Genomic DNA, 23776 nt, shown 5'->3' on the forward strand with positions numbered 1-23776 from the left:
GCTCCTATTATCAATAGTGTAACACACAATTCTCTCATTAATCTTTCTCGAATCCTTTATTCTTAAACAGATACTAATCTTTTAGGACGGCGACTATGGAAATGTTTTGTTGGCAGGCCATCCCTTGGGTGAGAAATTATAATGGTGTATAGGTGCCATAATTTTATAATTGGACTCATGAAGATGTATCAGTGATTGTCATCCCTTCTGAAGGTTTCTTTAAGGGTCTGTTTACTTGGAATCTGACAAAAGAAGAGAATTGTTTTCAACACTTTTAAACTGGAGAGTTAGAACAATTATTGGGAAATTCTTTACATTCCAAGAAAGGCTTTTACTTTGAGCAGTAAAACATTACAAAACTGTCATGATGGAATTTGGTTGGAATTTGCTTTCCCAAAATTCACTTTTGGAATGGAGCAGTTATACATCAGATGCATCCTAACATGGCTATTAATCTCAATTTGTTCACGACACTATATTTAATCCTTCTGAAGTTCTGATGTAACTCGAGGGCAATTTGTCAACAAGAGCAAGTAACAATAAGAGATCTCAAGTACCTGCAGCAAAAGCAAGAAGAAATTGATGTATCAATTCAAAAACACGAATGCTTCAATTAATAACGAAATCACAAGTTAACATATCATCCGTATTATTAGTTTATTATGAAAAAATAAAATGAACTCAGCACATAAACATCCAGGGACAGATGAGTTCACAAACCATAAAAGGAAAGATAACCTAACGCCCAAGCTCATATCCACAAAATGCTAGACAAAACTAGCAAACACAAAGTAGAAGGACATATAAATGGAGAAAGAAACGAAGACTTAAATTTCATAATATACTTCTGTTATAGTTAAACAACCCAACTTGGACGAAAATAAGGAAAGGAATACTTTCCCACGTCTCATTTATATTGACAATGGACGAAATATGGTTCTCCCATTTACGCAACTACATTACAAAGTTAACAACACAGGAAAGCTGAAAATAGCAAATTGATCTCAAATTGTGGTTGATGCCATTATATCAATATCTCCTGGTTGCAAAAGAAGACTTCACAGACAAGGAAGTCTAATTCAGCCTCACAAGAACAGGTTACTACTGATTAAGGAAAGCTCATAAAAAATACTTTGTGAACACTTACTTCTTCTGTTTCTTGAAATGGTATAAGGTCGTAAGTCACAACGGAGAAGCATAGCTACATCTTCATTACTGTTTTACAACATAGAAGTGACAGAATGAGCTGGGTCATGTATGACACAGATATTCTCTGATTTTTATATGACTAGCTTCCAAGGACAAAAATAAACTCAAAAGAATAACTAATTTAGTCGATTCATCTTGAGATCTAGAGGAACAATAGCAACATTTGCAATGATTAAGTGTTCAAACCTGTCTATGTGGTAAAGATGTTTCCAATCTTTAGGCACTTTGTTATGGAAATGAATGCCAAAGAACACTGTCTAACAGTAGCAATTGCTTACGTAGTTGCAATTCAGTAGATATCCCACCGCTAACTAATGACTAAAGCAACCTTTTTAGACCAATCAGAACATGCTGCTAATTTGAAGTTTCTGTAGCATGTTTTTGTTAGTACAATATGGTCTACAAAGATTCTAAAACTTCTACATAAGACGAGAAAATTATGATAGTGTAAAATAAGGTCTGCAGAACACATATTTCACACATCAGTGGATAATAATATTTGAGAAGGCAAACAAATCACAGTGGTGCTGAACAAGTACAAAGGACTAAAAGAAATGAACAAAAACAAATAGGACATATAGACCCGGAAGTAAGACCAAAAAGCCCATGGACAGAAATGTGTTGTGATCTCGTTTCTGTATCCCTTGTTCCAAGCTGTCCATATTCATTGTTATAAGTGCCATCTGGTCATGCATGAAATGCCCCCCATTAATGAGCTTCACTGCTACTTAGAGGAGTGGTGTGTGTGTGTGTGTGTGTCACTAGTCTCAGATCAACTTCAACACAAAAAGAAAAAAAAAGATAAAAAAAAAACTACATGCTTTCTGTGGAGAAAACTGAACTCAAGCAAAAAATCATTTACAAGCAAGAGCTTTGTAACCACTCTGCACAGCAACATATAGCAGGACACATTCGACCTATTATCATGTAGAAATGTTCTCACGTCTCTAGCAAATGTTCAAAACTACGCATGCAAATAAAGCTCTAGGTTGCATAGGTTGCTGAAATTTGCACAAGGGTAATTGGCTAGGTTTCACATATGGAGTTGCAGTCAAAGACAACATACCCCACGGAAGTCACGAAACACAAAACCGCAAGAATTAGCCATTGTTGGAATTGGAAGTGAACCTATTCAAAGAGGTAAAATGCATGAGACATTTGCCAAAAAATTGCATTTGGAGCATTTATTCAAACAGCTAATGTGCACAAAATGTTTGATTCTTTAAAGATCCAATTATTTAAAATTTTCTAACCTATAGGTTGATTCATAGTCCCACAAAATCAGTAATCTAGCCATAAGCAGCCACTCAAACTCATCTCTCTGATTTTGTATAAAGAGGAAAGAAGCTTACTTTTGATTTTGATTTTACCTCTGGGAGCAGCCTCTATAACTTTGGCATATGTAAGCAAATGTTCAAATATAAGCAAAGTTAGAACTCCCAGGGTTTGTTAAAAATGGGATTAAAAAGAGTTTTAATGACCTCCCTTGGGATTCAAGAGCAGTGAGATTTCCCAGGAATGGCAAAGATATCAAAGAAATGACAACCCACATTGGTCAATGCTCATTCGCTCAAAACGTACAAATGCCTCATGTAATCAAAAGCAAACTATGCTACCCATCAAAAACAAAGAGCTAACCATCAAAATTGATCAAGTGATAGTCACAAAAACTATAAAGAAAATAAATTAATTAGAAAAGGTGGCGGAACTTGATCCCATTCCCATCATGAAAACCCAGCAGCCTAAGCTTAAGACCCAGCTTTTCTCACCATCGTCTTCCTCATCTTTTGGTTTGTAATCTTCCTAAATAATCAACAGAACCGATAATCATTTATAGGACATTTAATCATTGAATTGAATTGATCGAATTTTTAGGGTTCAGGAAGTTACTTGTTTATCGGATTCACGCTTTCTTCTTTGCAGGATGAGGAGGAGATGACGAGGGAGAAGACTTCAACTGTGCTCTGTTTGCACGTTGATGGTTTCTTCAAACTGGACCTTTGTCTCCTCCTTGATGCAGCTACTTCTCTCCTTCTCCCCTAAAAACCCCTGTGGTAACTTCATACTTTACAGTTTCATCTTCCCAGTCCTATGCGAGTTGACGCGGTCAATCTAACGGAAATCCTGACGGCATCTGTTGGTCTACAATTCTGTTGGTCCATTGCAGACTCTTCCATCTCTTGGTGAATAGCCCAATCTTTAATTATGAGTCTTCAGTGGTGGAGCCTGATCTTTCAATTTTCCAGTTGTGTACTACTACTAATTATGAGCCTTCAGTAGAGCCTCTCCTCTCTCTGTTCATGTACTATTCCTTCGTGGACTAGCAAGTCCTCGCGACTCATTAAGTCATTTGTAGACTTGGAAATAAGTATAGATTTAGCCAAAAAAAAAAAAGACAAATAATAGAGATGTAATTGTCTCTGTTAAGAATCTATAAATCCGCAAAAATTCTTGTATACACGGCAAAAATTCTTGTGGCAAGTTTTTCTGCAGCCAATCCATGGATACCAAGAGCAACCCAATTACGTTGATGCTTTCCCTTTTCTTCTTGTGCCTATGTCTCAAGTCCCATATCTGCTTTGGAGCTGACACCATCACAGCAAACCAGTCTCTCTCTGGTGACCAAACCATTGTTTCAGCTGGTGGGAAATTTGAACTGGGTTTCTTCGAGGCAGGTAATACTGCAAACTACTACATAGGCATGTGGTACTACAAGAAACTAGTACCAGACCAAACCATAGTCTGGGTGGCCAATAGGGTGCAGCCAGTCTCTGATAGATTTTCTTCAGAGTTGAGAATCTCAGATGGTAATTTGGTATTGTTTAATGAGTCCAAAACCCCTATTTGGGCCACAAATGTCAGTTCAAGTTCAGCCTCTTTTATACACGTAGTTCTTTTAGATAATGGAAACCTTGCGCTAAGAGCTGGGTCTTTGCCTTTATGGCAAAGTTTTGATCAACCAGCCCACACTTTTCTACCAGAAAGCAAACTTGGGTTCAACAATGTTACAAAGCGAACTCAACTCCTGACTTCATGGAAGAATTCTGAGGATCCTGCACCGGGTCCATTCTCTCTTGAGCTAGACGCAACAAGCAACTCATTTATTATAAAGTGGAATAGGTCTCAACAGTATTGGACAACTGGATTTTGGGATCAAAGCAGACATAGGTTCAGTTTGCTTTCCGAGATGTTGATGCCTAACCATATCTTCAATTTCAGATATGTTACAAACGAAAATGAGAGCTACTTCACCTATTCTCTTTATGGTGCTAACATCACATCTCGATTAATAATGGATGTATCGGGTCAAGTTAAGCAACTGTCCTGGTTGCACACAGGGGGATGGAAATTGTTATGGATTCAACCAAAGAATCACTGTGATGTTTATGGTCTATGTGGGGCATTTAGTCGTTGTAGTGAGAAACCCTTGCCCCTCTGTAATTGTTTGAATGGTTATGAACCGAAATCCAAGGTGGATTGGGATTTGCAGGATTACTCCCTAGGGTGTTCAAGAAAAACCAGGCTGCAGTGTGGAAATGTTACTGGTGTTGATGGGATGAGTGACCGGTTTATAGAAATGTCTAGCAGGCTATCATCCGAAGATATACAGATTCAGAATTTGACTTATGTTCATAGTATTGAAGACTGTGAATCAATTTGCTTAAATGATTGCAATTGCACTGCTTATGGTTATAGCAGCTCTTCTTCTGAATGTTCAACTTGGAAAGGAGATATGTGGGCGGATGAAAATGGAAGAACTTTATACATCAGAACAGCAGCTTCTGATTATAAGAATCCCACAAGTAATGTGATGTTAATTGGTGTGTGGTGGGTGGCCTTAACTTTGGGTCATCATATGTGTTGCTCAACCTGATATTTTTCTTTTCTGTGCAGGTAGAAAGCGAACCATTGTAATTGCAACAGTCTCAGCAACTGCAGGGTTGCTTACAATAGTCTTTGGCCATTTTTTATGGAAGAATACTTTGGGAAAGAGAAGGTACTTCTACACAACTCTCTCTCTCTCTCTCTAGTAATCAAAACAAACACTGAACTCTCAATTATTTTGAATCGTTAGTGAAACTATAAAGAATCTTAGCGCTGCTGGTGTGGAGAATGATACAGAACTACCACTATACAGTTTAAGGAGTATATTAGTGGCTACTAATAACTTCTCTGAAGCGAATAAACTAGGAGAGGGAGGATTCGGCCCTGTTTATAAGGTGAGCCTTCCACTATGTGCTTCAATTGCAAACACAATTTTCTTCATGAATATGAGTGTTTTGTAATTTGGTAGTTTCCTTAATTTATGAGGTGTTTTGTTTGCCTCAAATTATCGCCAACTTTACAGGGGATTTTGCCTGAAAATCAAGAAGTAGCCATAAAAAGGCTATCAAAGAAGTCCGGGCAAGGACAACAGGAGTTCATGAATGAGTTAAAGCTTATTGCGAAGCTCCAACATACCAACCTTGTCAGACTCTTGGGTTGCTGCATTGAAGCAGAGGAAATGATATTGGTGTATGAGTACATGCCAAATCGAAGTTTGGACAAATTTTTGTTTGGTATATGCTCATTTAGTCATTTCTACTAGGATTCTACTTGATAATATCGTTAATTTAGATTTGGTTGTCAGTCATTCTTCTTCATGGTGCAGATCCATCCGAAAAGACAAAACTGGATTGGGGTAGACGTTTTAGAATTATAGAAGGTATAGCTCAAGGATTGCTTTATATCCACAAGTACTCAAGATTAAGAATCATTCACAGGGATCTAAAAGCAAGTAATATTCTATTGGATGGAACAATGAACCCTAAGATTTCTGACTTTGGAATGGCAAAGATTTTTGACATAAATCAAACTGAAGCAAATACTAACAGGGTTGTTGGGACCTAGTAAGTGTTTCCAACAAATGATTTCATTCATGTATTATATTACAATCACTAGTCACTACTAATTTTATTGTCATTAGTGCAGCGGTTACATGTCACCTGAGTATGCACGTTATGGTCATTTCTCTGAGAAATCGGATGTATTTAGCTTTGGAGTTTTGTTGCTGGAGATTGTAAGTGGAAAGAAGAATGCTGTTTTCTATCGTTCTGAACGTTCACTAACTCTCGCTGGATGGGTAAGTAAAAAGCCTTGCAAATTTGCAAGGTACTAGAAGGTTGAATATTTCAAATATATTGGTACATTCAGGCAAGAAAGGTTATGATCGTGACTATGTTTTTTCTCAGGCATGGGACCTATGGAACGAAGGAAGGGGAATAGAGGTGATTGATGCATCAATAAGGGAAATATTTCAGGCTCATGAAGCTTTAAGGTGTATCCATGTAGGACTTCTGTGCGTTCAAGAATCTGCAGCTGATCGACCTACAATGGCGTCAGTAATTCACATGTTGCAGGGAAATGAAGCTACATCTCTTCCACCCACCAAAGAACCTGCTTTTTCAACACAGAAGAATTTCAGTGCTATTGGTTCTTCTCAAAGATCTACCAATTATTCAAACAATGCACTCACGATTAGTTTGCCAGAAGCTCGATAGACGTTTCAACAATGTTTCCTTTCTTCGACACATTCAAAGTTAGAGGTATAGCAATCTGTTTTTGTTTTAGTTCCATGACTACTATTTGGATTTGGTTGTCCTATTTTGAGGTGTGAGTCTTTATGGACCTTAACTATGCCCTATTAGTTATTTGGGATAAATAATATCATGGAGGAGGTCACTGGTTTGAATTTCAATAGAATTAAAGGATGAGTGGGATGAAATAACAAAGATAAAAGGAAATCTAAAATTATGGAGAGGACCATGTATATGAGAGGACCATGTTGGGTCTTTAGGACAGAACACTATTCACAGGCTTTTTAATGTTTGCTTCAACGGTTCCACCCGTTGGGTCAGAGGCTATGAGGTATGATAATGTTCATTTAATATTCTATTAATCTATTTATTGTAAATTTGAAATATATAACGTAAATAAACAGTGATGATGAAGATTTGATAACCGTATGTTATCAATTTATTAAAACTAGTTGTTCCACCCGCATGTTGCTGGTTGTTTTTTTCTTGTCTCTTCGACCGCTTTTGCTAAGAACATCATTTATCCAAAGTCAAAAGAAAAAAGGATAAGAAAAGTAAGTACTCCATTTTTTGTGTATATAAAGAAACATACAGTTGAAGAGGGGACATCAACCATACCTCTTATGAAATTTTTCATCAACCATACCTCTTATGAAAGAAAAATTACAATGAACATGAAACTAAAAATGAAAGAGCACAAAACAAAGTGCAAATACAACTTAGAAAAATGATCTGGAAACCCAAGTAAAGATTCCAAATGGAAGGAAGCTTCTTAAGATTAAGATACCAGCAAGCAGATTAAGATTCATTTTGTACTTACATTGGGTAAATAATCAAATCATAATGTAGAGTAGTCCTAATAATTAAATTAAGCTTCTTAAAATGTAAGTACAAAATGATAGGTGGATCATACCGGATAATAATTTTAGAAAATTACATAGTAGCACATGACCAAAGATGTAAACACAGAAAACCCACTTTTAAAAAGATTTATACAAATAAGGACATGGGCCCAGGCTCAGAAGCCAAATAATGCATGTCTGATTCTCAATTTTAATGAAAAATGACCAAAATGCTTGAGTTTCATCACAATTTACGGGCATTACCACTGACCCAATATCCAATACTCAGAAACGGAAAACCCAAGGAACCAACGCCAAATCTAACCACCTCCGCTTCCCTTCTCCTCCTCCCACCCTTCTTTCCTCTTCAAACCTAACCACCACCGCTTCCACTTCCTCTCACCATGTTCGTCTCTCAAGAACAAGACCAGCTGCCTCTAGAAGACCACCGCTGCTCTGCCGCAGAGCCTCAAGTGGCTCTTCAATAATCCCAAGAGCGATGACGGCGGCAAGATTGAAAAAATCGGCGGCGGAGGTGATGATGATGATGAGGGCGAAAGTGGGTTGGCGCTTAAAGGTATTGTCTTGGCGGGGCTGTTCTTGGTTGGGATTGTTGGTGGGTTTGGGGCGGCTGGGTATTTGTACAAGGATCAGGTTAATGCCTTCTTGAATCAGTTTTCGACTCTTATGAAAGTTGACAAATTTGAGTGCCCTTTTTTGAGATTTTAGTGAGCTGTGTAGATTGAATGCTTGTGGTTTTTGATCGAGTTGATTTTCACCGTGGCGGTGTGTGAATTTTGCGAGGTGATAAGCTTTGTCTGCACTATGAATATTTTGACTCTCTTCATGTTCTTCCTCTGCGTTCACAAACCCACCACGGAAAGAACTTTGCTTTCAATAACAGAGCACTTTGTTAATTAAGTTTTTTGTCTTATTCACAGCTTAATTAATTTAATCCCTGGGTCTGCAACACCACCATTACGTTCATTCTTCTTTTTTCCTTTATATATATATATATATATATATATTGCTTTATTGCTTTATGCTTTGTCAATTTCTGGAATGGTTTTGACCACATTGACCATCAGCGTTGTGCAATTTCTATTTGCTAGCTGCATGTTAGATGGTGATGATAAATCAATGATGATCATGATGGCTATGTGAAAATGTGTGTTTGGATGAAGAAATGGGATTGCATGTCGGTGAAAATATTGGTAGTTTTGCGTTGATAGATCTAGGATTGGTGTTTTGGAGTAATGAATGCACATTAAAGAGATGTTAGTACTGTTATTGATTTGCTCCGCGACAAATTTAGGTGCCAAATTTAGTCCAGGAAATCGTTATCGGAGAAGTATACTGGTTTACAGAATAATGTTTATATATAGCTCACCCAGTTATCCTCTCTAAAGTCTCTTTTAAGTTCGTAATATAAAAGTAGTATCGTATGTACTTATATGACACTACTGCTCCTGCTACTGCAAATGAAGCTGCTACAAGGGCAGTAGCAGGATTGGACGAGTGCAGTAGCAGAATTGGGCGATGACGAGTGCAGTAGCAGAACTGGACGAATATGAGTGTAGCGAGTACAGTAGCAGGATTAAACTAGTGCAGTAGCAGGATTAGGCGATGACGAGTGCAGTAGCAGAACTGGACAAATATGAGTGCAGCGAGTACAGTAGCAAGATTAAACTAGTGCAGTAGCAGGATTAGGCGATGACGAGTGCAGTAGCAGAACTGGACAAATATGAGTGCAGCGAGTACAGTAGCAAGATTAAACTAGTGCAGTAGCAGGATTAGGCGATGACGAGTGCAGTAGCAGAACTAGACAAATATGAGTGCAGTGAGTACAGTAGCAGGATTAAACTAGTGCAGTAGCAGAACTGGACGAATATGAGTGCAGCGAGTACAATAGCAGGATTAAACTAGTGCAGTAGCAGGATTAGGTGATGACGAGTGCAGTAGCAGAACATGAGTACAAGTGCAGTAGCAGAACTGGACGAATATGAATGCAGCGAGTACAGTAGCAGGATTAAACTAGTGCAGTAGCAGAACTGGACGAATATGAGTGCAGCGAGTACAGGAGCAGGATTAAACTAGTGCAGTAGCAGGATTAAACGAATTAAACTAGTGCAGTAGCAGGATTAGGTGATGACGAGTGCAGTAACAGAACACGAGTACAAGTGCAGTAGCAGAACTGGACGAATATGAGTGCAACGAGTACAGTAGCAGGATTAGGAGATGACGAATGCAGGAGCAGAACACGAGTAGTAGGATTGGACGAGTGCAGTAGCAGGATTAGACGATGAGATGAGAGTAATAGGAGAGTGAGGTTTTGTGAAGTAACCTAAAGAGATTATTCTCAAGGCAAAAAAAAAAAAGTAACATAAATGGATTATTCTCAGAAAAAAAAAAAAAAAAGTAACATAAACGGATTATTCTCAGAAAAAAAAAAAGTAACATAAATGAATTATTCTCAGAAAGAAAAAAAAAATTTAAATAAGGGGATTAAAAGTCAAAAGAAGTAGTTAAGGTAAAAAAGTAAATTAACTCATGACATGTGGTAAGTGGAGAACATATTGTCCTTATTTGTAAGATTTAATCTTTATAAAGAAATTAGAAGTCAAAAGAAGTAGTTAAGGGCAAAAAAGTAAATTAACTCATGACATGTGGCAAGTGGAGAGCACATTGTCCTTATTTGTAAGATTTAGTCCTTATATGTTTAATTCAATCTTTAGAGGATGTATTTGTTAAGTCATCTTTTGTCAATAACTTATATGTAATTTGTTATAATAATTTCCAGCAATAGGTTGATTGACTTCTAGGTCCTAGTCTTTTCTTTAGTCTCGAATCTGCAAAACAATAAATTATCAAAGACAATGTAGTACTACACCATAGACTCACTTGTTTCTAGAAACTTGCAGACAATGAACAGAGACATTCATAGCTTGCAAGCAGGTTCTTATTATGATTTTATACCAACAAATGAAAGCAAGCATAAAACCTGGAAATTTTCAGCCAGTGGATGACTGAATGGTTTAGTGCATCCAATAAGTCAAAGGAAATGAGTTTTCAAACTTGAATTGTATATTTCCATCTACAACGAGAACAGACCGAAAAGGAGATCAAGACCCCTGATGCATTAAACAACATCAGTCCAATTGTCCAATGGCCCTAATTCTCATATAGAAAATTACATGCAAGTGTCATTTTGAGATTTATATCTCATAATGTGAATTAGATAGAAGCAATGTTGGTCCCCTACCTAATTACTCTCACTCACACAACTATAGTTTTCTACAATGTACAAAAGATTTTGATATGAGAACCAAGAAAGGTGACACAACAAATCCATTCAGATTACAGAAGAATAAAGTTTATGTTCCAGATGCAGGTAAGAAATTCAATAGAAAGTGTCTAGCTTTTTCAAATAAAACAAAAACTTACAACCAAGCTCATAAAATCATCCCGGTCCTTCAGTTTCTAGTTCTTCATATAAACAATAAAAAGATGCCACAACCATATTCAAATTCCATCTGATTGTCAACTGGGAATATTGAATCAACGAACAAAATTGTAATTGCAGTGTCATACTATGCAACCAAATGTAAAAAAGTAGACATCTTTAACTCAATCATGTCCGAAAATTATAAACCTCAGTTCCGCAGCAATGCATTGGATTTGGGGTATTTACCGCATTTGGATTAAGGAATTTGTACCTGATGCTTTCGGCTAGTAAGTGGTTGTAATTCAATCCATTTATCGTAGGACCAAGCACCCGATATTGAGTTAGAGCCGGTTGGGAAGCTTCTAATCCTGATTGATGAGCCAAGATGACCTATCTGCAAGGCTGCAATCAATGATGAAATAAATACAATCACAGTATGTCTTCACAACAGAAATCTGAAACTTGACTTCAGAGATAGAGGACCTTCATAAGAGGAGTACAAAATTAAGCCTTCCTTTTCCTTGGGCGACCCTATAACCAATGCTCAGTACCTCTGACATTTTGCTCGATCGTAACTCAAAATGAGCCGCTAGTCGCTGAAAGAAATTCTGAATTAAACCACAAAAACAAACAATCTAAAGCTATAATCGATGGGAACAAACTGGAAAAAGCACGACTTGAAAATCAATTACCCAGTTCCATGTTCGTCCTCCTCTTCTCGTCCCTCTGCTCTTCCTCCGTCTCAGCCAAGCTTCTGATAAATATGTTTGTTTCTCAAGTTTCTAATCAAGCAGATAGTCGAGGAAACTATTGAAGCGAGAGAAAGAAGAAGAAAAATATGCGAAAATTCATAACAGGTATTTATACCAAGGTCGAGTGGCTGGGTCGTAAAAAAAACAAGAAGGAGAAGAAAAAGGGGAAAAAGGTAATTTCATGCATTGGCTCGGCTCAAGCCGGCACTCTATTTTTTTTTTTTTTTTTTTGAAAGGGGTTTGGAACCCAGCCTAGCTGGGAGGCTCGGCCCCACGCCCGGTTCCATTTATTGAAGTAATACTTTGTAACCGGGGGGGGACATAAAACCTGAACCCCGTGCAACATTAGAAACATTAGAAACATCCTCATAGAGAACATCCCGAATAATAACAGGAGTTTCATATAACCACACATTAGAAATGTAATTAAAACTAGCAAGGTGCGCTAACCTGTTGGGTACACCGTTTGCTTCACGAAAGATGTGACTAACCTGAATTGAGTGAAAAGATGTCAAATATGACTTACAATCATCGATAATACGCCCAATTTCAGATCTATCTTCCATATCACGCTGCAGAGCAGTAACAACAAGGGAGCAATCGCTCTTAACATCAATAACGGTCATGTCCTTATGGATCGCCAATAAGAGCCCAGCCCTGCATGCTTCAGCCTCCATATGTAAAGCAGATGACGCATGTGGGAAATGCCGAGCCAGAGCTGCCAAACACATACCATTTTCATCACGTATCACAACTCCCACTCCACCATCACCGTAATCAGCCCGGTAACTCCCATCCACATTCACTTTCAGACGCCCACTAGGAGGGTTCTGCCATTTGGTCTTTTCCCTTCTACCTTGCGCATTTTCATGCACATGAAATTGCTGATATTCCTCAAGAAATTTACTAGCCCACTGCGCAGCATTAGAGGCACAGAAGAAACTCTCGTTCCACAAGACATTATTTCTTTCAGACCATATGACCCAGAGTGCCATGAAAAAAGCACAACGTTGATTACCATCCAATTTTTCAATGATGTTCAACACCCAATCCTCCACACATGAAGCAGCCACATTCTTGGCCAAAAGGCCCAATTTGGTACACACCCAAAAGCATGTAGTAACATCACAATCTCTGAACAGGTGTAATCCATCTTCTAATGCATTATTACAGAAAAGACAATTACTATCAAGCAGACTAACCTTATGGGAGAGAGCTCTTCTAGTAGGTAGAATGCCTCTGAGTAGTCTCCAAATAAAAACACGCACTTTGGGTGGGATGTTGGCCCCCCAAATTATCTTCCAGTAAGTAGCATTAATGCCGTAAGACCCATTTGAGCTAGAAGCCCGGTCAGATCTACCATCATCAAGGCGGGCCACATGGTATCCACTTCTCACTCCATAGTTTCCTCTCTTGTCATAGTGCCAAACAAAGTTGTCATCTGCTCCTCGAAGGCTTAGAGGGATACTTGCAATTATGCCAACTTCCATTGGTGTAAATAAAGCTTCCAAAAGTGGAACATTCCACTCATAATCGTTCTCCACCATTAAGTCACATACTCTCAATTCTTCATAGCCCAGCGCTGGAGAGGAAAATGGTTTGAAATGTGTAGGTAGTGGAACCCACGGATCCCGCCATGCAGAAATATGAGCTCCGGTGCCAACCCTATATCTCACCCCTCTACGTAAAAGATCTTTGCCATGCAAGATACTACGCCATGCATACGAGGCCCCTTTAGTCACTTCAGCATCCAGGAAGTCACACCGTGGGAAATAGCGAGCTTTATATAACTTAGCTATCAAAGAATCCGGTGACTGAAGAATCCTCCAACCTTGCTTCGCGAGCAAAGCTTGGTTGAAATGAACCATGTTTCGAAATCCTAGACCGTCTTCTGTTTTGGGAACACACAATCTCTCCCAAGCCAACCAATGGATTTTTTTCTCATCAATCTTGTCTCCCCACCAAAACCTAGCCATAAGACGGTGCATCTCAGAACAAAGATGTTTGGGGAGTTCAAAACAGCTCATTACATAGGTCGGAATGGATTGCACCACTGCCTTCAACATAACTTCCTTGCCAGCGGCGCTCAAGGTTTTTTCTCTCCATCCCTGTGTTCTTTTCCGGACCCGGTCAGTAAGGAAGCTAAAAGCCTCAGTCTTGGAATAGCTCAACTCAGTGGGTAACCCAAGTCGGCACTCTATTACTAAGTCGATGTATGAACAGGAGATCAGGCGATCTTCTTTAATATATAGCATAATATTTTGATATAAGTGAAAAATCATTTACCCAATTTTAGCTTTAAAATTGCTCACTTGCTCCACTAACAGTTTTTTAACCCTGTTTACCCAAAACACTCTAAGAGATTATTTCCCTAATACCCAATTAATTCTTTTTTATTCTTTTTTATTTATTTTTGAGACATTTTTGTCCTCTCCTTCTTTCTCACTTAGAGGGTGAAGTCATCCTCCACCTTGCCGGACTCCGGTGACCAGTGGCCAGGCGCCGACTCAGGTGACCGGAATCCAGCGACCGGTCACCAGAATCGGAATCCAGCTACCGGACTGGTGTCCAGATTCCAGCGTCTGAATTTATTGCCCCCTAATAATACCCAGTAATCATATTATTGCCCCCTAGTAATCATATTATTGCTCCCCAATACTCATATTATTGCCTCCCAAAATCATATTATTGCCGTCCAGTGAATTGTATAAACTCTCAAAACCACAATGAATACACTACAGACACAATTGATCAATTTATATGCATATTATTTGCCCCCATACTCATATTATTGCCTCCCAATAATCATATTATTGCCCCGCAATAGACATGTATAACTACTCAATAAAACTTTTTTTTTTCATTCTTCTTTCTTCTTTCCTTATAAGCCTTCTGCCAAATTTACCAAAAAATAATAATAATAACTTGAGAGAATTTCACAGAAGAAGAAGAAGAAGAGAGAGAGAAGAGAGAGAAAATTTCTACAGAGAGAAAGTTTGTAATGGCGAACGAGAAGCCGCTGAGGAAAATTGTAGAGGCATTCAAGGAGCTGGAGGCAGCTGTGAAATAGGAGACCGACGAAGTGGAGGTTGCGCGGATCTCGCAAGCTAGTTCTCTCGTCTCGCTGCTAAGGGCACGGAGCCAGAGGCGATGATGGGCATGGCACAGACGGCGGCGACCTGAGGCTGGAGGAATCGAACGTAGCGGTGCGCCGCCACGAGCATGGTGACGGTGTCCATCTTCTTCTCCCACGGCGACAGCTTCTGCAGTCGTCCGGTGCCGTCTGAGCAACGAGAGAGAGAGAGAGAGAGAGAGAGAGAGAGAGAGAGAGAGAGAGAGAGAGAGAGAGAGAGAGAGAGATCTGGTCTGTGGTCAACATATCGTCGGCCGGAGGTGGGAGGGAGGGAGGGAGGGAGAGATCGATGAGGGGGAGGAGAGAGAAAAAATAGGTCGAAGAGAGAGAGTCTGAGAGAGAGAGAGAGAGATGTAATTTATTAATTAAAATAGGGGCAAATCTGTCAATAAATGTTAGATTGGGTAAATGGGGTTAAAAAACTCTTAGTGGAGTAAGTGGGCAATTTTTAGTCTAAAATCGGGTAAGTGGTCACGGCCCCAATAAATAATATCTAGCGTGATTTTATTCAAACATCCAAATTTGATATTTAGATGTCACTCTCAAAATTTTGACATTGAACTTTCAATTCTGCCCCTTTTGTTTCTTCCCTGTACATGTTCTTGTTCTACCACCTCCCCATCAGCCGAACCGGGAGTGATGTAGTTTCAAGAGGAACTCTATTCCAACCTCTCATGTTTATCTTGACACATAGTGAGGCTTGAAATGACATCTTCCTTAATTGTATCAATTGACCCATTAATGAAAACAATATACATTACTAGAATAATGTCATTAGACATCACCACTATTAAATCGGTCAGGATTGCACCTGATGTTAAAAATCATGTTAACATCAGTTTGTGAAGAAACCGATTTCTATTGTTATTATGGACATCAGTCACCAAAGAAACCGATGAGAAAAGTTTCGTATGAAAAATTTACAAAAACGCCGAGGGACTAAGTTTAAAAGTTTGAGAAATGCGGGGTCAAAAATTTTAATTCCCCCCAACACTTAGTCACTTTATCTAAAAACTTTCGAACCCTAATCGATAGACTCTCACTCTGAGTCTCTGACTGCCTCCTTCGCGTCCCCGACCTGAGCTCCTTCTCCAACCTGAGCTCGTTCTCTGCGTTCAGCTCTTTCTCTCTCGCTCTTCTCTGAAACCCTAGCGCTCTCCTCCCTATCCTGCTCTCTTTCCACGGCTACTGTCTCTCCCTCATTGAACTACTGCCTCCGTCCCCTCACCGGCGCAATCTCCTCTGCCGGTGCTTCTCTTCCAACGCCACCACGTCGTTGCTCCAAGATCCGAACCCCAATTGGTCCAACTTGCCCCCAAGGAGTTTATCCTCCTTGATTGGTGCTACTTCGAGCACCAAATGCTAGCATGGTTTTAAAGCTCGCCTCTCTCTCTCTCTCTCTCTCTCTCTCTCTCTCTCTCTCTCTCTCTCTCTCTCTCTCTCTCTCTCTCTCTCTCTCTCTCTCTCTCTCTCTCTCTCTCTCCGACACGGCCGCACGACGCCTTTTCTTTCTTCGACGGTGACGCCGTGATGGACTAACGGTGCGCGGTGAGTCTGGGTTTCTGTTTCTCTTAATTTCTGCTTCTGAGTCTTCACTCTTTAATCTATTTATGGCTTCCTCTTAATTTCTGCTTCTGGGTATTCAATTTTCAATCTTCAAGTCTGGGTTTGGCTCGAACTCTACTAGGTGAAGCAGCTTCAATTTCAGTTTTCGACTCGATTTCGGAAACTTCAAGCTTGGTAAGTTGCTGCTATCTTTCTTGCTTCGATTTCTGGGTTCGAATTGCATCTGTTTCTTTTGCTATACGCTATACATATGACTGATATGAGATGAAAATTGGATATGTGATCTGTTTTGTCCTTCTGGATTTCTGGGTTCGAATTGCATCAGTCACTTTTTGCCTTTCTGTTTTGACTTTGGACTTGAAAATTTGAAATTGAGTAGCATTTGTAGACTTGTATCTGTTTTGGTAAAGCATTGAATTGTTTGATGTATTGGTTTTGGATCTCATATCGTAGATTTTGAAGATTGTATCTTTAGTTATGTATCTGTTTTGTATCTCTTTTGCGACTGTTGCGGTTGCCACTGCCAGTTTTGGAATATTTGAAAAAAGAGGTAGGCTCTGTTGTGCACTGCCAGTTTTGGTCTTTTGGATGGTATGAATATTGTGCTCTGCCGTTCCAATTATGTATCTGTTTATTTAATATATTGTGCTGTGTTTGTCACTTTGTTCATTTGTTGTTCTTAGGGAACTTCATGAGGACTTTGTATCGGATTGAATTAGGCTTGTTTTGAAAGTTCATTCATTTATCTGCGATCCACATTTGTAGAGATGGGTGAAGCAGTCAAGGTAGTGATTCCGGAGTCTTGGCAAAGAAGCAGGGGGCTTGAAGCTGCCAAGAAGAAGAATGCTGAGAATAGAAAGCTTATTTACAACAAATTCAAACAGTACACCAAGGAGTACACAGAGAAGGTACATCTTGTTTGGTTTATTATATTAAACCAGTACACCAAGAATTCTCTTCCCATTTTCTGTGTTTATTGTTTGCAGTAAGTCGTCGGTAAAAATGGTTTCCTTCGAGATGAATGATCGGAAAAGTAAGACGAGTTTTATTACTAATCTTTGCTATTCTCATAGTTTCCCAATAGATTTGGAGTCTTTAATTACTTTCTTGATTTAAGCTATATGCATCTTAATTGTGTGAACTTGTTATGGGTAATATTGTTTATTGATTCAGTAAATCTGGCACTATAGTTGAGTCTAGTGTGACTGAAGTTGCTCTGCTTAGAATTTGGTTGTGGTTACTAGTATGGTAATTCATTAAAATCTGGCACTATAGTTGAGTGTAGTGTGACCGAAGCTGCTGTGCTTAGAATTTGGTTCTAGTGACCAGTGTGGTGTGAATTGATCTGCAGTGGATTGCAACACATGTTATGTGCTATGATTGTTGTGGTGAAAATTGTGTACCACTTGGAATTATTTCTAATACAAAAGAAGCTATTATAGGAACCTATTTTTCCAGTATGTTTTATACTGCATTGCTTGTCCTGCCTCTTCTTACTGGGTGTCAAATTTCATTGAGAAAGGTTGGATTGATTGCCAATTGTGCTGTATTTGATGTATTTGAACTTTTGGTGTCACCTCTAATTCATGCAATTTTGAAATGAGACAGAGATCGGACTGGGATTGATAGGATTTGACGTATTTTTCTCATTCTTGGGAATGGTTTTTTTCTTTGACAAGGGATTACTTGCAATGGGAAATGTGAGTGTATTTTACATCTACTCTTCTTGCTAAGTTATCTGCTTCCTGTGCATTTATGTTTTGTTTTATGTATTATTGGATACGATATGTGTTTTAACACTTCTTATTTTTTAATCAGATCCTCTTCTTCTCAGGGGTGACTTTAATAAGGGATTATTGGAGTGTTTTTGTAATTGGAAGATTGTATTTTTAGTGATATACAATAATTGATTTTTGTTATGTTTGTTTTGTCATGAATTGATCATTGATCATTGATCATTGATTTTTGAATTTTGCAGTTGTGTATATACTTTTCTCGAAGAGAAGAGAAAACGTGAAAGAAGAAAAGAAAACAAAGCTTTGACTATGGAATTGTTGGCTATGGCATATTCGTCCCTTGTAGCCAAAATGGAGGAGATTATATATAGGTTGGTCATGCTGGAATTTTCAGCCACACAGAAGTATTCTCTTGCATCTAATTCAACTTACAATGTGGAAGAGGCTGGTGATCTGTAAGGCAGAAATGGAGGAATGTATAGATTTGATAATGGAAGAATTAGAGAGAGTTTGTAAGAGTTAGTGAAAAAGTTTGTGAACCAGCTTTTATGATATGTAAAACGATAGAATATTCGGCAAACATTATAAGATTGTGATTACTACTCTTATCACCTAAACCCGCAGCATCGCGCGGACGTACTTTCTAGTATGATGTCTATATATAAAGTTGAAATCATTTTTAACCATAAAAACTGATGTCTAGTAATACAGATACATTAGTTCTAAAATGAAAATCGATGTTACTGAAATATACAGACATCGATTTTTTGTCGAAAACGATATGTTACTGAGTACCAGACATCAATTCCAAAATGGAAATCGATGTTACTAAAATATACAGACATTGATTTTTTGTCGAAAACGATATGTTACTGAGTACCATACATCAGTTCCAAAATGGAAATCGATGTTACTAAAATATACAGACATCGATTTTTTGTCGAAAACGATATGTTACTGAGTACCAGACATCAGTTCAAAAATGGGAACCGATGTCTGTAATAGTATCAGTCATCGGTTCTTAAATCAATAACGATGTTAAAACGCAAACTTGTGTTGTGTAATCTATATTTCTTTAAGCATTAAATACAATAAAATGTGGGTTTAATAATAGTAAAACATGTAAGTTTGTTATCATTTAAACCTATTTACATCGATTTATAATTAGGAACCGATGTCTACACGAATACTAGACATCGTCTAAAAACCGATGTCTGCATTTTCTAGATCTTTCTCATCACCCACAAAGACATCGGTCGGGTTTTTGTTTCTTATCGGTTTTTGGCCGATGTCTGGGGTCATAATTCTAGTAGTGATAGAACACAATGGAGACAAAAAAAAATTCTTAAGGTTTGTAGATTTCGCTCTTTCTATAAACCATTATTAGTTAGGCACAAGTTCATCAACAGATGAACAACTAATAGCTCCTCCAAATTAATGTTGAAAAAAATTAGATTTGAAAACCATTTCCCATGTGCTCTTTGTTTCTCCAAAAAAAAAAAAAAACTATTTCCCATCAATTGGATCCACTGGCGGACGCACGTTGGGACGAGTGGGGGCTGCTGCCCCCAGTGGATTTTTTTTCATTTGCTCAGCAGCTTCATATATATATGTTTTGTTGATTGGTTTTGCCCCCAGAAGAAGAGGAGTATGCTGCCCTGCCCCCAGAGGAAGTGTAATATGCTGCCTCACAGCTAATGCAAGTGAAGCCGATTATGAAGAAGCCGAATTCGGAATCGTGTACTGGAGGTGGAGTTCTTCTTCAGTTGGTGCAGAGAAGCCTCTCTCAAAACACTCTTGGAAACTGTGCTTGAAGGAACCCATCTAGGCTGCGATTCTTGAATGTTGAAGTGCTATGTATCTCTCTTGTTTTCATGGGATGTGGAGTCTTTGATTTGGATCTAAAGCACAAGGTAAGTGCTACTGATTAAAGGATCTGGATTTTCTTGTCTGGTTTTGTTAGGAAACAAATTACTGCGGAGAAATGGTGTGGGATAAGAGTATGAGTTTATGGGTTTTGCTGAGTTGGCTTGTGGAAATGGTGTGGTTTAGGATTCTAATCTTCAAATTTTCAATTCCAATCCAGAGTTTAATCCTCAATTTTGGGCCTAGCTCTTCAAGACTATTGAATTACAAGGTGCGGTAGGTACTTGGTAGAGAAAGAAGATTTATGCAGAAAGAAAAAAAAGAAGTTAAAAAAAAATAATTAAAAAATTTAAAGGGTGGATGTGAGGGCTATAATAGTAATTTTACCCTTAAAATGGGTCACGTCACTGGTTAACGGAACATTTAGAGGGAAACTTGACGAACGAGTGGAAATTGAGAGGTCAGGGAGTTTTTGAATGAAATTAAAATAGCAGGGACTGAAATGATGTTAGAGGCAAAGTACAAGAATTAAACAGATTTTAACCCTTGAAAATATTATCAATATCAAAAGATTGAAAAATTATGTTTAATTTTATATTTGTTTGTTCAACCTTTTTTTTTGCCCCCACTCACAAAAATTTCTGCGTCTGCCACTGATTGGATCCATATATAGTTTGAAGACGTGTTGAAAGTTTAACCTTAGAATTTGCCTAAACATTATGCTGGAGTCGACCAAATCAAAATCAGTAATGAGAGAGAACTCCATGTCATAATACAATTGAATGCAAAAAAAGCTATAAAAATTGAAGACTCAAACAAAAGCACAACGATCAAACAATTGAAATGTAACAGAGAAGAGGGAGAAGATAGAGTTTTCTCTATTTTGGAGGCCGCAGTTAGTTTTTTCTTTTCTTTAATTAGTATTTTAAGAGAGTTTCTATTGGGACCTCCAAATTTGCTCACTTGACCTCACTCTATTATGAATTATTAAATGACATATATAACCTACTATAAAATGACTATTAAGGACAATAATTATATTTAAAAATATTATATTTATTTTATGTAGACTTTCCACTTCAATAATATTAGATTGTATTTCTTATTATTTTCCTTATCTATTTTCATTTTCCAATTTCACTACATACTCATTAAACCATTCATATATATTTAATAAGAATTAAAAATATGATTAAGATCATATAACATAAAAATGTATGATATATATGTTGAATGCATATTGGTGAGTTGATGATTTATGACCTAAATCTAAGTCAACCAATTATATTTGCAAAAAAAAAAAACAAAATAGTAGTTTAGAAAAAAAAAACTAAAAATATTTAAATAATTAATCATGTGGTACAAAAAATAGAGAAAAAAAATAAAAACAAATGATTTTTTTTTAGAATTAAAAAAATTATTTCTTCATTTTTTTTTTGCACAGCTAAAATAGAAAAAAAATTATATATAAAAAAAAAAAGAATAGTTCATGGCATTTTCTTATTGATTAGACATTAATTTTTGAAACCCAAGTTTGATTAAGAAATGTATATTTAGTTAAGATTTATAGAGTGATTAAATCATTGAAATGACTAACTTTTTTATTTTAAAGATAACAATTTGTTTGCAAATTATATGATTGAGGTTATTTGAGGAAGTTTAGTGAGGTTTAGTGAGTAAATTTAGTATTTGAAAATTTGATAAGAGGTGTAAAAAGCATAGAGGTCAAGTGAGCAAATTTAGAGGTTCCAATAGAAAAACTCGTATTTTAAAGGGATAAAAGAGGAATTAAATTTTTACAAAAATTAGAAGAGGTCTAAATATCAAATATAGATGTCTAAATAGAAACACTCTAACATTTATGAAAATTCTTGAAAAAAAAAACACTCAAATTTATTGAAATATTTGGTAGGACTTTGATAAGAAAAAAAATTTTGGCAGGAGATTATTTTTCTTTAAAATAAGGGTTAAAAGTGATCGCTTGTGGATCGGAAGAGTACTCGACTCTCTCTCTAGAACGCCGTTGGTTATGCTGGTGCCTATCTGGCTGCACCCCGACGTTGGCGATTGCCTCTGGCCTAGCCGGCGCAAGTTAGGTGCGGTCGGACGGGTAGCTTGTTTCGGAGACGTGTTTCAGGCTCGGAGGATGAGATCGAGGGATGTACTACCACCTCTCTCTCGATTGAAGGGAATGGTTGAGTCATGGCTGCGGGCTGAGATCGGAATGGGCATGGGACTTTACTAGAGCGGAGCGGTGTCTGGTGGCGGCTGGCAGGCCGAATTTGATAGAATATGTCGAACGTTGTTTGGCTAGCTGACGACGGTGATCGGATGTTTAGTTTAGATCTTGAGGCAGAGCTTCCATGTGCGGTCTGGTGTGGGATAGGGACAACAATGGTTGGCGTCCCTCGTTTTTGGTCAGACGACGACAGTGTTTAATTGTTGGTTCGATGCTAGTAGTGGGGAGAAAGGGGTGGAGGTGCAACGAGGCAGCTTTTGGCTTAGGCCGGGAAAGCTGGGTACGGCCCACTTTCTGTTCTGAACTTTTGGGATTGGGCACTATCTGTAGGCCCGTTGTGGGCTGAAGTTTGGGATAGAGCTTAATATTTGGGCCCTGCCTTGTGTTTTATTTTATTTTATTTTTTTGTTTATTTAAGTTGGTTAGTTTTATTGTGCTTTATGTGAGCAATAAGTCCTTACATTAGTTGTGTAAGGGGTGGGTGCGGATTGGTGTTAGGCCAAAACCGCAACCGAACCGCTTCATTCGGTTGTGCTATCTTTAAAACCGCAACCTCTTTTTAAAAACCTACATCACTTACTTCAGTTATATCTTTTTGCGGTGCGGATCAGTTTCAGTTGTATTCGGCTTTATTTTTTCCGCATGTTTTCGACCGAAGTCGACAAATTTAGCTGTCCTAAAATGAGTAAAATCAACTATCAAAATATCAACAAAATAAACAACTCATAATCTGTTCATTAAATCAAGTAATGAACATTTCAAATAACCTGTTCATAAAATCAACATCTCAACTAGACAAATAACATTAACAATTTGTCAAACCTGCACATCAACTATCAAATATCAACAATTTGCTCCAACAGTTCAACATTTCAAACCAAAAAGCAATTTCCAAAACTAAATCAAAGTTCCAACAGTCTAACAATCTGTTTCCAAACCAAATAGCTAACATGCAGCAGTCAATCAAAGTTCCAAGCAGCAGTAAATCAAAGTTCCAGCAGCACAAACATCAAGTTCAAAGTATCAAACATAAATTGAACGTTATTACAAACCATAGTTAAAGAACTTAACATCGAGTTCAAAGTACCAAACAGAAGTTAAAGTTATTAGTTATTACAAACCAAAGTTAAATCAGTTCATACTTGAATGAAACCCGAAGGGGGGGGGGGGGGGGGGGGAAACAGAAACTTGGATCACTGAGAACTTGTTCCAATAGCACCACAATCTATTTCAAAAGCTTGTTCCATTAGTCCTATTTCCAGCAGCTGCCACATACTTCATCCCTTAGTGTCAGACACTTGGGTCACAACAAACTCTAGTAAAAATAAATAAAAAACTGTCACAAACTATAACATAAATAAATATATACAAAGTCACAATTACTACAAAGTCAAAATTACCTAACTCAAGCT

At 37.9% G+C, this 23776-nt stretch overlaps 1 protein-coding gene and 1 long non-coding RNA gene across 4 annotated transcripts; one reads left to right on the forward strand and one right to left on the reverse strand.

Annotated features, from left to right (window-relative positions):
• Window positions 1–266: 266 nt before the first annotated feature.
• On the reverse strand, window positions 267–3608 carry LOC112195448. 3 transcript variants are annotated; one of them, XR_002934526.2, is made up of 4 exons: window positions 3100–3608; window positions 2276–3012; window positions 1148–1577; window positions 267–557 (listed from the first exon to the last, which is right to left on the reverse strand). It is a non-coding gene; the product is annotated as an uncharacterized LOC112195448 (long non-coding RNA). The 3 variants fall into 3 exon arrangements; XR_002934524.2 differs by having other exon boundaries at window positions 1148–1215; window positions 1396–3012; window positions 3100–3510; XR_002934523.2 differs by having other exon boundaries at window positions 1148–3012; window positions 3100–3510.
• LOC112199150 (receptor-like serine/threonine-protein kinase SD1-8) lies at window positions 3574–7036 on the forward strand. The gene is made up of 7 exons (XM_024340211.2): window positions 3574–5012; window positions 5104–5206; window positions 5285–5429; window positions 5558–5768; window positions 5861–6098; window positions 6181–6331; window positions 6441–7036. The coding sequence occupies exons 1-7, from the start codon at window positions 3710–3712 to the stop codon at window positions 6747–6749; spliced, it is 2460 nt and encodes an 819-aa protein (XP_024195979.1). The 5' UTR covers window positions 3574–3709; the 3' UTR covers window positions 6750–7036.
• Window positions 7037–23776: the final 16740 nt, after the last annotated feature.

Source organism: Rosa chinensis, chromosome 1, assembly GCF_002994745.2.
Source record: "Rosa chinensis cultivar Old Blush chromosome 1, RchiOBHm-V2, whole genome shotgun sequence".
NCBI lineage: Eukaryota > Viridiplantae > Streptophyta > Magnoliopsida > Rosales > Rosaceae > Rosa > Rosa chinensis.